The sequence below is a fragment of the Lepidothrix coronata genome, unplaced genomic scaffold (genome assembly GCF_001604755.1).
Source record: "Lepidothrix coronata isolate B3197 unplaced genomic scaffold, Lepidothrix_coronata-1.0 Scaffold49, whole genome shotgun sequence".
NCBI lineage: Eukaryota > Metazoa > Chordata > Aves > Passeriformes > Pipridae > Lepidothrix > Lepidothrix coronata.
In genome coordinates, this window is record NW_016690229.1 from 2426464 (window position 1) to 2442670 (window position 16207).

General features: G+C 38.5%; 1 protein-coding gene across 29 annotated transcripts in view; it reads right to left on the reverse strand.

Annotated features, from left to right (window-relative positions):
- Positions 1-16207, reverse strand: part of CTCFL (CCCTC-binding factor like) — a 64548-nt gene that overhangs the window by 36191 nt on the left and 12150 nt on the right. For 24 of the 29 annotated variants that reach the window (XR_001874880.1, XR_001874878.1, XR_001874876.1 and 21 more), the window contains 8 exons: positions 15833-16003; positions 15067-15200; positions 13728-13848; positions 12729-12878; positions 11740-11900; positions 10140-10260; positions 2991-3340; positions 1019-1129 (listed from right to left, as the gene is read on the reverse strand). Coding sequence is in view for 2 of the 29 variants with exons in the window: in XM_017815220.1 (XP_017670709.1) it covers positions 8364-8395; positions 10140-10260; positions 11740-11900; positions 12729-12878; positions 13728-13848; positions 15067-15200; positions 15833-16003 (890 nt within the window). In the remaining 27 variants the exon portion in view is untranslated. Of the gene's footprint in view, positions 1-1018; positions 1130-2990; positions 3341-3922; positions 4070-7227; positions 8396-10128; positions 10261-11739; positions 11901-12728; positions 12879-13727; positions 13849-15066; positions 15201-15832; positions 16004-16207 lie in introns of those variants that run through there. The other 5 variants (XR_001874860.1, XR_001874875.1, XR_001874874.1 and 2 more) reach the window with 5 other exon arrangements.

Consider the following 16207-nt stretch of genomic DNA (forward strand, 5'->3'; position numbering starts at 1 on the left):
CAGAGCTCCTGTGCAGCAGTTGTCTCAAGAACTCATCTTTTCCCAAGTCTCTTATCAAATAGCTTTTAGTAGTGACAGATGTGTTTGGTGTAAGCCTGTTAGTTTCCCACGAGCAGGAGCTTTTGGAGAGACTTTCAAGAGCATATTTGAATTAAAGAAACTAAATTAATCATAAATAAATATCAAGACCTATGGTGGGCACGAATAAGTGACAAAAGGCATAAATAAGACAACCATAATATCAGACTGCTATTGAACAAATACAAAAAATGTAAAATTCTATTCTGAACTACATGTTTGTTATTTCAAAGGAATTTCAACCAAAGTAATCAGGGAATCATTCCATTTTACAGATTGCATGCATATTCTACTGTACTAAATGGAGCCTGAGACCCACAAACAATTTGTACTCATCTAATTATAAATGTACTAATCTATGTTGGCACAATTTTTCTTATGACTATGTTAGTACCTACTTAGCAGTAAAGACAAGTTTATATTAATACTTGCATGAGAGTTATGTGATGTAAATCACTATGTCTGATACCACAGCCTGAAAGTCTCAGCAATTTCACTGAATATAAAAGAAACTTGACTGAATAAACTGTAACAGGAGAGCAAAGCTTAATTATTACAGTATCTACACCAGCATGTAGTTTAGGGACGGGTACTTGTCTTCCCTATCACACTTGCTTGGAGTTGGTACAGAAAAATCCAGGAAGGAGGAAATAACAGCAGATTGAAAAAGACCAAAGTAGTTTCCAGAAAACGTTATTCTCCCCTTGCCTTTGTCTAAATGTTGGTATGAAGGAACATGCCCCAACATGCAAACCAGCCCCAGAGAGTATCGGAGAGGAACAAGCCTTTGTTTAGAGCAACACCAGGTTACCCTGCACTTCTTCATTCTGTCAGCTTCTGGTAACCATAGAAAACTGATACAGGACACACAGAGCCTGAATGGTGAATGAAAATGTCTGTTAATAAACAGGATCATGTGTAATGCTGGATGCTCACTCACCTCCTCACTAATGGCCGGGGAATCACAATCCTTTATGTAGTTTTGACAGAAAAAGAACACTGTAACTTCTTTCAAAAACAAACATTTTGTTTCCAATCCCTTGGACCTCTGCTAAAAAAAAAAAAAAAAATGGAAGAAAAATTCCCCTATGGGCAAAGAAACAGTCTATTAAAATAGGAAGTGTTCTGTGGTATAGACAACATTCAAACACAGTTGTTTGAGGTAAAAAACCACAACATAATCTTTATATTTGAGTTAGTTCCTGCCATTTCAGCTCCCTACTGAGCACGACCTCTGTTTGATGTTTCTCGTTCTTCATATAATTAAATTCTAAGAGCCAAGGGCTGACTGATTGATAATGGTGTTATTTATTTTCCCAGTTTTCAATCAGCAATGCAACCACAAAGCTTTGGGATTTTAGTTCTGCTCAGTAAGAAGCATAAGGCTGGCTTGGTTTCGTAACATTACAAAGAAACATGAAATGATGTCATTATTTTTGTACCTTTTATAAGCTTGGAACAGAAAGTTTATCTACACTGCAAAGAACAGGCTGCTGTCAATGATCAATACTGTTTACAATTGCTTTCTAAACGCACAGTCATAAAAAATTGAGTCATATTCAAAAGAAAAGGACATTCTTAACAGCTAAGCACCATGGTAAATGTAAATAAATATACTTATGTGCCCTGCTTGTGCTGATTCCCAGGCTAGATGAGTGTCCCAGGGAGCGTGGGCTAGAAGGGAACAAATTTCATCACTTCCTCACTTCCTTGCTCACGGTCTCTATATCATGCAGCACAAGGACTTACGTAAATTACTTCTTAATTAAGCAAGAGTACACATGTATTTAGGGAAGATATATTTCCTCAAGTCAGAGCACTTAAAAAACAACAAAAAAATTCAGTTTCCAAAAATAAGGATTTGATCATGAATGTCATTATTGCAAAATCTTAGAGGGAATTCTTCTGGTTTTGTAAACAGCCACAGAACAGCCTGAATTCTGAAAATTAAAAATTAATCTTTGATCAGTGATTTCAGTGGACATCACACGAAACAGCTTTGCCTACACCCATTAAATAGAGGGCAGTTGCTTTCACACCCAGTGCACTCACAAACAGGCCAGAGTACACAAGATTTTGTTCACCTGGAAACACCACTGGGTACCACAGCACCACCCAACCCTGCGCAGACCGAGCCACTGATGCTTCTGAAAGTTAGATTTATATTTTATTGCATTTTGAGACGTATAAATAACCTCAAACTCCTTATGTTTTCTAGGAAATCCAAATGGTTTCACCTTCCTCTCATCTACAAGTTTAAGAAACTAGGGCCCCAATATCTAAAATTGCTACCTAGCTGTTATGAGGCTCTTAATTTTGAGTTTTGCATCAGAATAGTTGAGTTTTAATTTAACAGCAAGTACTGATAATCTGAGAAATTTTACATCCTTTCATTGCTTCTGATTCCCCACTATGAATTCTCATCCTAATATTTTAGCATTGCTGATTTCTGGGCCTTGTGAAAGGGTGAAATAAAGAGCTAATTTTGTGGCAGGCCTGCTGCTTGTATCTGTTACTGTTCACTCTCCATCAGAAAAGGTTTTTGTATTAAGTTGTAAAGAAGTCACTGGACAAACATAAAAAAATGAATCAATCACTATAAGAAAAAGTTTCACTTTCAAGTTAAATATTATGAATTATGTATATTCATTCATTCATGCTGCTTATTGATATTTGTTGTGAAGTAACAACAGCTTGTGTATTCATCAAAGGATTTAACACTAAATGGCAATTTTATGTTTAAATCACAATTACTCCTCTGTTTCAGAATGGGGCTATTTCCTATTCATCTGCCAACAGGAGAAAACATGGCTGGATTAAGAAAAAAAGAGAACTTTCTCCATTTATATCTCATGAACGAACTTTCCTGATTTAAAGCACAGGATGAAGTTCACTTCCAAGTATATATTTACCAACAGAGTCACTGCCTGATGCTTTGTGACAGGAGCTGCATCCTCAGGGTGCAATTACAGCAATTATCTGGATGGATCTTCTCATCAGTGACCTTTGACTCATCTCCTACAAACTGTCAGTCTTCATCACCAAATGGGGAAAGCAGAGTATTGTTCCGACTCAATCAGCTGCTCCTGAGAAGGAGAAAACCCCACATTAGGGCAGCCTGGCTGCCCACAGTGACCTCCTGCAGCCAGCCTGCATCTGCCAGGCGAGGGGAGCCCGGCAGGAACAGCAGGTCCCTCCTGGGCTGTTCTCCTGGCAGGATGGAGCCGGCAGCACCTCCACACGCTCCTGCATTCCTTAGGCACTGCAAGGGAAGCAGAAATAAATCTTTCTGGATTCAAAGTGCTGAGTATTCTCATCATCTTTGTCGGTTTTGTGTCAGTTTTTGGAAGTTTGCCCCAAAACCCTCTGTCTCACTTCGCATTCAACTGGAATGAACTCGCTGAACCAACTGAACTGACTATAAAATTATACCTATGCAAAGATGGAGCAGTCTTACCTTAACACTCTTATGACATTTATTATCACACAATTTTTACTGAAGTAAAACTCCTGTATAAGTTTTGTCAGAGGGCATGGCCAGGAGGGTACAGCCCATGTGAAATTAAAGTATTTAAATTCACAATCAGTAATGCTAAATAATGAAGGGATAAATGACTCAGTTCAAACAGTAAGACATTTAAAATGGAATTGGAAAATACCAACTATAAACAGTTTTATAAATTTCACTTTGCAGTGAAACAACTGATGACTGACTATAACAGAAAAACGAAATATCACTTTTGCCTTAAAGGGAGAAGAGCTTAATTCTCTCAGCACACAGTTCTTCCAGAAAAAGGATGGCAGTTCCAAGGCTTAATTTTAATGACCATTAGCTGCTACCTACCATTTAATTAGTTGATAATAAAAGCAAGGCTCTTTCTTATCAAAGCAATCAGCAGTGTCACTCCTTTGCATTCCTCCCATTAGCTGCAAATGTTGTTCTATGGACAGGGCAGGGATAAAACCAACAACAGACAATCTGGGAAAAAACCTCCAAAGCGAAAAATAAACAATAAAATAAACAAAATCATTTACAGAGGTAACTCAATTACCAAAGGAGAAAGAAATTGACACTTCATTGTCAAGTGTCAATTCCAAGTGAAAACAGATTGAACCAAAACTGTCCAAAAATGCTTTACCATTTTGAAACACTCACACCCCCCAGTGCCAGACAGAGCCCAGCTGTTTCTGTGACTAACTTCAAACAATAGCTGGGCTGTTTAAAAGCTCAGCAACAGGGAATGATGTTTGCCTGAAGACATACTGTATTAATGTAAATTGCTTTCAAATGCACGCTCAGTTTCTGAAACAAAACAAAAAGTAGATATAAAACTGTGAGAGTGGAAGTTACTGTTAGAGCCATATATAACCCTGTCAGCCATAATTCAGTCATACATTAGGGACCACATGGAGGGAGCTTGCATTCAGGGGGAAGGACAGCAAAAGGGGCCTCTATTTCTGTAAAAAGGAAAGCGTTATTCATTTTACTCTTCCTACTTCAGAAAGGTCTTAAGACTATGGAACCTGTGTCTCCTCTATGAACCTTCCAATTGCCATCAGACAAAATCCTCTGTATTTCCTCCTTATGAGATGCTCTACACTTATGCCCATGGCTGTTAGTCATGCTGCCAGAGTGCCTTCATATCATCTTAAGCACTGACCTTTAAGAAATTATAAATGTTTTTTCAGCTTTAATATTCTGATTCTAGTGTCTCTGGAAGTGATTAAAAGCACTGGCTTTATGTCTTCAGGTCCTTGCCTATTTGCTCACCACCTTCTGCTAATGTAACTTAATCATTACACCCTGCAACACCCCAGGTTTCTATTTCTACTTCAGTGAAATTAAACTAGTAATAAGCAGCAGCATACTGTATCATCAGTGGGCTTCATTGCTCCTGAAGGCAAAAGGATTAAATCACAGATTAATTTTGTTCTGTGTATCATCTTTCTCATCTGTACAATGGGGACAACACAGCTATAGTTGAGAGAAAGTGAGGCTTCCTCACAACAACAATTACATTCCCATCTGTTAATTTTTTGTCAGTTATCTTTGCAGTATAGTTGTGAGATTGTTAAATAACCAAATCTGTGTAGCTAACAAAAAAGTGATCATGGCAAAGATCTTCAGTAGACGGTGCCGACAGACAGCAGACATGTTTGCCTAATCCAGACTTGGTAATCAGCAAAAAGATTTGAAAGACAGGAAAAAGATTAGTTTGGATACAAAGGAGAGGATGGCAGGAACGTTACGATGACAGTTCAAGAACATTTCTTGGAACATTCACAAAAATGGAAATCAGCTGGAAATTCACCATTTCCTCATCTACTCTACCAGAATAATGCTTAGACGATGAGTAAAGACCATCCCATGGTAAAATCTTACATCACAGCATGAAAGGACCCAGTGTTGTGGTGATGCTGACTGTGCACCGTTCCCACACTGTTGTGTCAACACTTCACTTGGAGAACACATAAAAGAATTCTACTGGGTTTGACAAGTGCACCCTTTATCAAAGGGCCAGATCACTCCTCGTGGCCTGTGTGCACACTTCACCTCACCTTAAAGGACTTCTAAAATTTGTCTAACAAATCTGTTGCTTGTTAAAAGCCGTAAAACCTCTTTAGGTAAGGATTTCTTAGATAAGCAGCTGAAATTATCAATAAGCAATAACTTTACTGACACGTTAAAATCTTTTATCAGTACCAGAAAATATATTAGCATGCCCCTAATGTATATTAAATTGCATGTTAACTGCACCTGCCTTGCACTGGTGGCACACACCTGCCAACTCAGCCAAGTAAAGCAGAGCTGAGGGCAAACACAGCAAAGGCACGTGCAGGGATGAAGGGGTATCACGGACTGGCTGTCCAGCTGAGCCTGTGCCAGCCCCAGTGGGGACAAATTCCCATTCCAGGAGCAACAAGGCAGCCCCATCCCACCCCAGCTGGGATTCACAGAATGTGTTGACTTGGAAGGGACCCACAAGGATCATCGAGTCCAACCCTTAGCCCTGCACAGGCCCATCCCCAAGAGTCACACCATGGGCCTGAGAGTGTCACCCAAACCCTCCTGGAGCTCTGTCAGCCTTGGTGCTGTGCCCGCTGCCCTGGGGAGCCTGGTCAGTGCCCGACCACCCTCTGGGGGAAGAACCTTTTCCCGATATCCAACCTAAACCTCCCCTGACACAAGTCCAGGCCATTCCCTGGGTCCTGTCCCTGGTCCCCACAAAGCAGAGCTCAGTCTTGCCCTTCCTCTGCCCCTCTCGAGGAAGTTGTAACTGCAATGAAGTCTCCCCTCAGTCTCCTCCAGTTGAACACACCAAGTGCCCTCAGCTGCTCCTCACACGGCTTCAAATCAAGGCCCTTCCCCATCTCCATTTCTCTCCTTTGGATGCTCTCTAATAGCTCCATCAGAAGCCAGGTGTGTACATCCCATCCTCTTTCCCGGCAGGGGCGACTACACTTTGTGGTGACACAAGGACTTGTTAGCAACAAAGAGCTCTTTTTATATCGCCTCGACACGCACGGAGTGCCGCAGGACCGGGACGGAGTGACCCAGGCAGCGATTCCCGGCCCGGCCGTGCCCCCTGCGGGCACCGCCGGGAACGGCCGCTCCCCAAATCCTCCCGCAGGAACATCACGGCCTCGGCTCCTCTTCCCCACCTCCTCGCGGGACAATTTCACCTCGCAGGGGAAACCTGGAATGCAAGCTTCCCCTTCTTTCCCAAATAACTCAATTATCTGAGAACGCTGGTAGAGAATACTGGAGAATACTTCAGTCTTATCTGTTTCATGACATGAATAATTCCTGTATATTTAGCAACTCCTCCAAAATTACTAAATTAAAATAGTTAAAAACCTGGACTCTGTTCAGAATATGTATTGCTTTAAAAGATATTGATACATGCATACTTGTGTAAATATATGAATAATATAATTAAATCTTTGTAAAACATCAATCTGAATAATGACAAAAATATTTGTATTTGCATAGTTATGCAAATACTTAATCATGAAGAACAATCACCATTTGCTGTTATAAAGCACGGGACCACGAGGAATGACTCCTGAAGAGGTCAAACCACTCTTTCTTGATCCCCAAAAGGACGCATTTCCAGCTTCTAACTACTGAAAAAATAATTTTGCGAGTTCAGATATAAATATATCTTTTATTACTACATTCATATTCCACTTCATGTAGTCTGATTCTCATATGTCGGTACAGAATGTGCCAGCTTTGTTATTAACAACTATTAAATGAATAATATATATTCATAAAATTCATCAAGTAATTTAAACAACTCTGCTGCTTAGATTTTATAACATCAATGGAAACAGCACAACAAGAATAAAGTGAACAATATTATTTAATCAATTATCATGGACGAAAGTACTCTTAAGTCCTGTTAAGAACAGATGAGCTTACTAAAACTTTACCACTGTGAAAACAGAAACAAACCAATAAATATGTACCGTTATAACTCAAATAACTGTAATGGAAAAGCAAAGCCAGTGACAAATTTTGATGAATTCAAGCACTCTGACTTCTCAGTGTTTGCCAAAACACTACAAAACTGAACGAGGTTTCTGTCACCTAAATGGTAATTCCTGTCCATGTATTTTTCACAGAAATGCTTTTTCACAAAACTGTGTTTTAGGATCATGAATTCTATTAGAAACTAAAGTGTCTGCAGAAAGGAGGTTTAGTAAATGTTCCTTGCATTAAAAAATCACTACCTTTCATGTGCTCACCCCAGCAAAGCATAAACCATCTGAAGTTCATGCAGCTCTCAGTGCTATAGAGCTACTGAGGCAGAACTTTGCCTCAGATCAATCTGCAATTCTGTGAGTAAGGCTGGAGAAAAATGAAATGCAAGCTGAAACAAACCTATCCATTTTTTAATAAATTACTCTGAAAATAGCTTTTTTTTTTCCTCATTCTGTTATCACATTTATGTAATAAACCAGGCAAAGGTTCCCTATAATTTTCACACTTTGGCAGTGGTATTTAGGCTACACAGCAGAAATTGCAGCAAGAAGAAATATGAGCACAGAGAGGCTTCAACAGCTTTCAACCAGCACCTTTTCCAACTTTCTAACTGGAGGTAGTTCCACACTTTGAAATGGTCAGTTACAACCACTGAGAACAAGCAAGATCAGTCTGTTTGTGAGTTATTTGTCCATCATGTTGAGAATCCATTTCACAAATTGCTTCTGTTTTGTCTTCTCTCAGAGCTGCTGTTTCTATCCCATCTAAAACAGGAGCAATCTCACTGGCACAATGTTCATTTTTCATCTTGGAATGATTTCAGGGTAACTTTGAGAAAAAAAGAATTAAATATTGTGATGATTAACCAGAAAGACAAGTAAATCTTTCAATAAATTTAACAAATATGCAGTTTAATTTAGTGGAGAAAACACTGCCAATATGTACCAACATCTTTTACACTTTATTTGGGGAATGAATCTATCTTAGGTCAAATATTACATTACAAGCCACATTACTGAGTATGGTATTCTCATCAGAGGAAAACTAAGCATTATTTAACTGGAAATTTAATTATCATATGCATCCTTTTTCTTTTTTATTAGCAAGAGCAAATCATTGACAACACCACTCTCACAAGTTGTCTTTTGTAAAGCCACATATAGGATCCCACAGGCCCCTTCAAGTTGTGCAGGAAGTGGACACTGATATATAAAAACTTGCAAACATCAACTTTGGGGGAAAACCTTCTGAAACAGCACAGAAATTTCTAATATTTGTGTGAGTCAATTTATGAACTGAGTATTTGCATGAAAAACATCTAAAAATACATTATCATAGCTCTAGAAAAATCAAGCTTTCAGATGAAGATATTTGCAAGATATCAAAAAGAAGCTGTTTCCATGTAGGAAAACATTAATAACAGCAAAATCTAATTACTGCAAAAACATAAACACTGCAGCTGTAACACTTCTCTCTAACCATACCATTACAGCCTCACCAGTGAAAACAGAAGTGTCAATGCTAATGTAAACTCAGCTGCTGATATATATTCATTAGATTCAGAAAAGCTCCAACATTTCTTCTTCTCACACTATGTCAGATTTTCTCTCAGGGTCACTGGCCACGAATCAGTGCAGATACAACCTGATACATCAAAAGGTAAGGTTTTGGACACCTAGGCCAAAGATGTATCTGCATTCTTGTCTCTTACTCCATAAAAATCACCTGAGGAATCCTATCAAGGAGACTATTATGGCTTTCAAACACCATCTGGGAAGCACAGGGGCAAACGATGGAATATTCTGCTCAGGCAAAGCTACTTTTTGGCCATGGTGGCCCTGAAGGTGACCTTGGAAACGCACAACCAGCTCTCACCCTGCAACAGTGCAGAGACTGAAGTGACAGAATAAACACTCAGTGCTCCAGAGCTACCCACAGAGAGCAACCCTGAGTAATTATGGGTGATTTTCTGACTCTACAGATGTGCTGGACCAAGAGCTTCATAAATGGGCCAGCTCATCTTTGCAGTGTGAGAGAGGCCATTTAAATCAGTAACATTTTATTATTATTTGATCACTACCTGGTCCAAGTATGACAAAAAGGTGGTGAACAATTTCTTTATTAAGATGTACTAGACCTTTTGTGGTTAACGGGCAATCTGAGCCCTGAAAGCGAAAAGTTTTTAATCTGCTCTGTATTAAAGCAATGTCTTATAAATCATGAGCTCTCAAGAAATCTCACTAGGCCTCAGCTCCAGGATGGGTCTCATTCTCCTTTATAAAGGCAAAGGGAAATTGCAAAAGGGAAAAGAAAACCATATATGTAAGCACTGCTAAGTAGGGAGTTTAGGAACTCGTTTGGAGCAGGGGAACAGCCCAGAATGGGCACCTGAGCAATGACCCAACACAGATGACAAGAATTTCTGACACACAAAAAACCTTATTCTGAAGTATTCTTCCACTGTTAGCTTTACTATGAAACAGTAATTAAACAGCAGGGAAGACTCACTGCCTTAACCTTTTTGTCTTGAATCTAATTTACATGATTAAATTCTAACTTACTTGCTGATTACCTTCTGACTTAACACGCTTGGGGTTCTCCCGGATTTTATTTTTCTCCTTGCTTCTTTTTCTGGGTGCAGCAGTTTCTGTCCTCCCCAATCCACAATTTTCAGCATGCTTACGCATATTTTTCTGTCAGCATAATGAAGAATAAATATATGAATCAGATATTAATCTATGTAAGCAACTTAACACACACAAAACAAATACGGCTCTGACAGATAAATTCTGGAATGCTAAGTGGAAGACTGACTTAGTTAACAACATTCATAAAACTCCTGAAGATTTTCCAGAATATGTATTAAAATTCTGCTTTAAAGGAATGTTGCCATTCGGTGGGTATAAAATAAAATTTATCATTTTCTGGTTCCTGGATAAGCAATAAAGTTTTACATATAAAATCTGTATGTGGAAAAAAGGTTACACTTACTTTAAAGTGTGCACAGTTAACTCAAAATGAGAAATATGTTCTCATTGCATATGGTTTTGAAGTGAGCAGGGACACCTTCCACTAGACCAGGTTGCTCCAAGCCCTGTCCAACCTGGCCTTGGACACATCCAGGGATGAGGCAGCCACAGCTTCTCTGGGCAGCCTGTACCAGGGCCTCCTCACCCTCACAATAGATTTTATTTTCTAATATCCAATCTAAACCTACTGTCAGTTTAAGGCCATTCCCCCTTGTCCTGTCACTACATGCTCTTGTAAATAGTCCCTTGTGCCAATACAATCTGCAATACTTTCTGAAGGTAACTCCACTGAGCTCCCTTAAAGGAAGTATCTTACCCTGCCCTTATCTATCTTTGCCCTTACCACATTTAGGGCACTCATAAACTGTGGGCTTAACACTACAGTCCTGGTGCTTCCGAAAGGGAAGAGTGAGGAGCTGCTTCCATCAACAGCTTGTGCTGCAGCACGAGCAAGTGAAGGGCTTCTCACCAGCATGGGTTTGTTTATGTGCAATTCAGCACAAAAATATCTGTAACATTACTACCCAGCTCTGTGACACATGTACAAACAACTCTCACAGGCACCAGAAAAGTGTTAGGGTGTTGCACAGACTCCTTATTTATCCTCCACTGTGAGCAGATGCTGAAGAACACACTGGGATACTGCTCCCCCGTGGAGAAGGTCAGAGGTTTTCCTCCTAACTTTATTAAGGATTGCTGAGAAAATAACCAGACCAGAGTAATGATACATTCCAACAAATCAAGGCCAAAGCTATCCTAAATATCTTAAATGTACTCTTTAAAATACAACTTTCAGTTCAGACTGAATTCATTCTGTGTCACTGCTGAAAATCACATTTCAGGCTCAAACGCTGTATTTTGTTCTTATCAGGACATCACCAAAAGTGATTGCTCTTACTTGATACTAGATACTTCTAAGCAGTACAAAAGATTTATCAAGAATACTTTTCTTGATAAAAAGATTTTATTTTCACTGTTTGTTTGTGAACAATTTATCCTGGAAATAAATATAACTACACTATTTCAGTCAGACCGCAGGCACAAAAGCTTTTATTCTCTTCAGGTAAATATAACCCCAAAGCCAACCACACCTTGCCAAACCGCCAAGCGAGTAAGCAGTATTTTCTCAGGGAATTTAAATACCTGATTACACGTGTAGCTGCACTGAGCACATTTGAATCCTTTTCCTCCTCTGTGAGTCTTCCTGTGCTGAAGGAAAGCGTAGCGTTCGTGAAAAACTGCCTCACAGGCACTGCACTTAATGGCCTCCTCCATGTAGGAGTGAAGATTTCGCAAGTGGACACCTGAACAGTTATCCAAAACAATTCATTTTAACAGCAAGCTTTTGGTTTCCACAATTTTGACTAAAAGATGGACTGTTTACACCCCTGAGTAATGCAAACACAAAAGAACCTTCAGTGCTCTCTCCAGTACACGTAAAATAGCCAAATCAGTTTAAGACAACTAAAGTTGCAGCAAGGTGGTGTAACTTTCCACAGAAATCAATCATGTTGATTTCAATGAAAATTGCTTAACAAACCACTTTCAAAAATTCCAGTAACCCCCTGCATTAGTCTGTACACAACAATTCATTGAAAAATGTTACCCAAAGTAGTATTTACAATATAAAAGTGAACACTGCAAAAATACATGAAGAAATGGTATGTACGTAAATAATAATTCCACTTCTACCTTCAAATATTTACCATATTTCAGTTGGATCTTTATTTGAAAACATAAATAGATTCTAAAGGCATTTTGTATGTTTAAGTATTTCTTTAATATAGCTTTTTCATATATTTCTGGAAACTTAAAATTTTATATAGGTTTTGTAGTTACTGGTCAGCTCTATTGCCTCAAACATTTCTTACTGAAAGACAGAAGGTCACAGTGCCACAGGCATTGAGCTAAAGAAAAAGCTAAATCTTTGCTACTTTACATTTTAAACAAATTAAAACATCAACCACAAGATGTCACCACATCTCCTTGCAGGAGGAACTTACCTGTAAAACATAAATACATTTTCCACAGAAGTATTTTGTGATCGTATGAAGTCAAATATAACATATTTGGTGAAATTTTACCTTTACTTATCTCTAAGTTTCATGTTCAGTTTTTTCCTTCAAACTCACCCAAATCACTTTTTCGGGAAATAAGGGTACTGCAGTGTGGACACTGGTGTTTTGGGACATTTTCTCCGTGCTTCTGTAACATATGGATTTTCATGGTACCGCTTTGAGTGAATCTGGCCCGGCAAACACAACATTCATAGCGTTTTTCCCCTATTAAAAAGACATTAAAATAACATGTGCTTAGAAGGTCTAGTCATTTGATACAAGTGCAAATTCCCACAGACCTCAACATGTTCTAACAGCAACAGTCTCCACACCGACCAAAAGTCACTATTAGCTGACAATGCACAAATGGCTAAATAAGTTTCCATAAGTTTAGATAACTGATTACAACACAAAATTTGGGCTTCCAGAATCTACAAAAATTGTCTCAAGATATGAACCAATGAGGGTTAAGTGGGGATATTTGGAAGATTTGATTCAAACCACACTGTCACACTCTGAAACAAACTAAAGCATCAACTATAACACACATTATATATCATAACTGAGTTAAGTTAAACCCTGAAATACAGGATAGGTACCAACTGCCTTCTCAGAAGACTTGCACATTACAGAGTTGTGACTGGAACACACTGCTTTCAATGTTTAAGCAATTTAATCCTTTTGACCAAAGTAGTTGCTACCAGTCCGGGGCCACAGAAATGTCCATGTTTTGAACAGACATTTAAAAGTCTCCCATCAGGCACACTCCATATAAAATCAAATAATCAAGAAATAAAAGTGACAACCTGATCCACAGAAAATAACAGCACATAAAGGAAATATTTTCCTAATATAAAAGAAGTTCAGGAAGAGCAGCAAGACTAACTAATAGCACTGTACAGCTAGATCTCCAATAGCCAAATCCAGAACATTTGAAGAGAACATGTTTTTCACACGTTTTTACTCAAAATCACAAATTAAAAAAGGACTAATTTAGAGTCTGAAATTATATCATTCTAACCCTATGAATGCTAAGGGCCTAAGGCCATAGACTTGATCATTCCAGAGTCCTACCTGTATGAGTTAACATGTGCCTTTTCAGTTTATAGGCATCTTTGCTGGCATAACTGCAAAGGTCACAGGGATAGGGACGCTCTCCTGTGTGGGAACGAATGTGTCGTCTCATTTTGCTGGCCTAACATAAAAATCAGAGATTTGCTAAAGCAACACCTACATCAGGGACATAATCAATTAAAATATAAGCAATTTTACATAATACACCCATTGCAATTTAAAATATTGCATTAATCCCAAAATTAGCACTCTCACATCCATATTCCTCCCCTCCCTGTTTTTCCTGCACAATCAGCCTGGTTTTGGGCAACACTTTACTCTTTCCCAGATGGTCTTATTTCCATGTTTAGTGTCCACATTAGAAGAAATTTTATAGTAAGAACATAAAAGCTAGCATTTTATAAAGAGGATACCTACTACTCTCACACCACTTGGACGTACCAAACATAAAATTCTTTGAAAATACTCAGGAAAATAAATGAAAGACCAAACTCATTAACCAAAGTCTATTCACCTTCAAGTCCCAATGCTGCAAAGTTTATTTCATTCTACTTCGTTCTACTGTTCTGATCTGTTCTACATAAATATTGTAGGTATGCAAATGGGAGTTACCAAATGTTCAATTCCTCCATTTATAAACATATTTAAGGAATTCACTGACAGATCCATTCAAATCTACAACACTATTCAAATAAAATTAAACATGACTGCCAACCTTTGCTATACAAAAATCAAACAATTTGCATGGCAGTACTACAGAGCTCCTTCTGCTTTCCTCATTCAGGTAAAGCTCACAGGAATGAGAATTCTGGAAGAGCAATGAGTGCTGAATAGTTCCTTATTGAAACAAGAGAAAGAATAGAATAATTTAAAATAAACTGTCAGGGTTTTTAAAGATGCAAGCTATCCAAAATCTATTTAATAAGGTAAGGTGCATGGAATAAAGTTAAGGCTTGCTTACACCTCCAGATCTGGACACAGCACATAAAAAATTCAGACAGTGAATATCCACTAAACTGTGACAGTGATTCAATCAGAGGTGACTGTGATTCAATCACAGCTGCATTTCTGAAAGCCTGTTTTTAACAAGTGAACCCTTAAGCAGACTCTCCGTTTTTTATTTCTTGATTAAGAAAATTTCATTTCTGAAAAGAAAACCAAACCTCATCAAGTATATAAACACAACATATGACCTTTATTTTAGACATCAGCTAGTATTGCCCCACACGAAGTGTAAAGGAAGAGGATCAAATTCACACAAACACATTGTCTGGCAGCAGTTTCAGCATAAGAAAAATGTCCTCAAACTAGTTTTAAAAAGCTAAATGATTGTACTTACTTCTACACTGGAGTATTCACATATTGTGCACTTGAAAGGTTTTTCTAAGGTGTGTTTGTACCGCCTGTGTCGTGACAGCTCACCCCTGGTCACAAATGCTGTATCACAGTCACTGCACTTATAGGGTTTGGTCCCTGCAAGAACACACCATTAGAATTTTATTTAACACCAATATTCACAATTTTTTAATAGAACCTTTCCTGATCTTCTGATTTTTTATACACAATAAATCACAGAATGGTTTGCAGTGGAAGGGACCTTAAAGACCATCTTGTACCAAATGCCCTCCACTAGATCAGGTTGCCCAATGTCCCACCCAACCTGACTTTGAACATTTCCAGGGATGGGGCATCCACAGGTTCTCTGAACAACGTGCTCCAGTGCCTCACCCTTCTCACAGTAAAGAATTTCTTCAATATATATGTACAATATAAGTTTATAATAAACACAATTTATCACTCTGCTTCATATGTTTATACAGCAAAACGAAAACATCACAGAACATTCTACTATGCATATAGGAATCAGGCACAACTGAAGTCATACTCACTTGCCAAAAATTTTTAGAATGGTATTTAATAAAATAAACAAACACATACACAGAGAGTTACTAACAACAGACAATGTCTTTTCAGCATGGAACACCAAACAAAATCAGAGAAACTTCTGAGTACAAAATGATCACAGCTCTAAGGCAAAGTCATTTGCCTGTTAATTCAGTTTTGCAGACAGTGTGTAAAATGAAGTATTTTCAAGCATTAGACACCTGTATGTGTGTTCACATGGTTGTGCAGGAGAGTTGCTGTACGAAAAGCCTTCGGGCAGAGGTGACACAAGTAACGTTTCTCATCAGAATGGGTTTTCAAGTGACGCTTCAGATTTGACAATCTGGCTGAGGTGAATGAACAGAAACAGCAGCTGAAACCTTCTTTTTCTCCTGTTGGAACAAAGACATATTTAGACTGTACAAGCCACAAAATAAGGACTTTACATTTTCAAAAAATACCAATTTCAACAGAGTCCCTCTACTTTAGGTAAAAATACTTCATACTTCTACATCAAAGGACTTTGTTAAGACTCGAGTGATTTGCCCCAAAAATAGTGCTATACGTTAGTGATACAGTTTAGAATCTAATCTCAG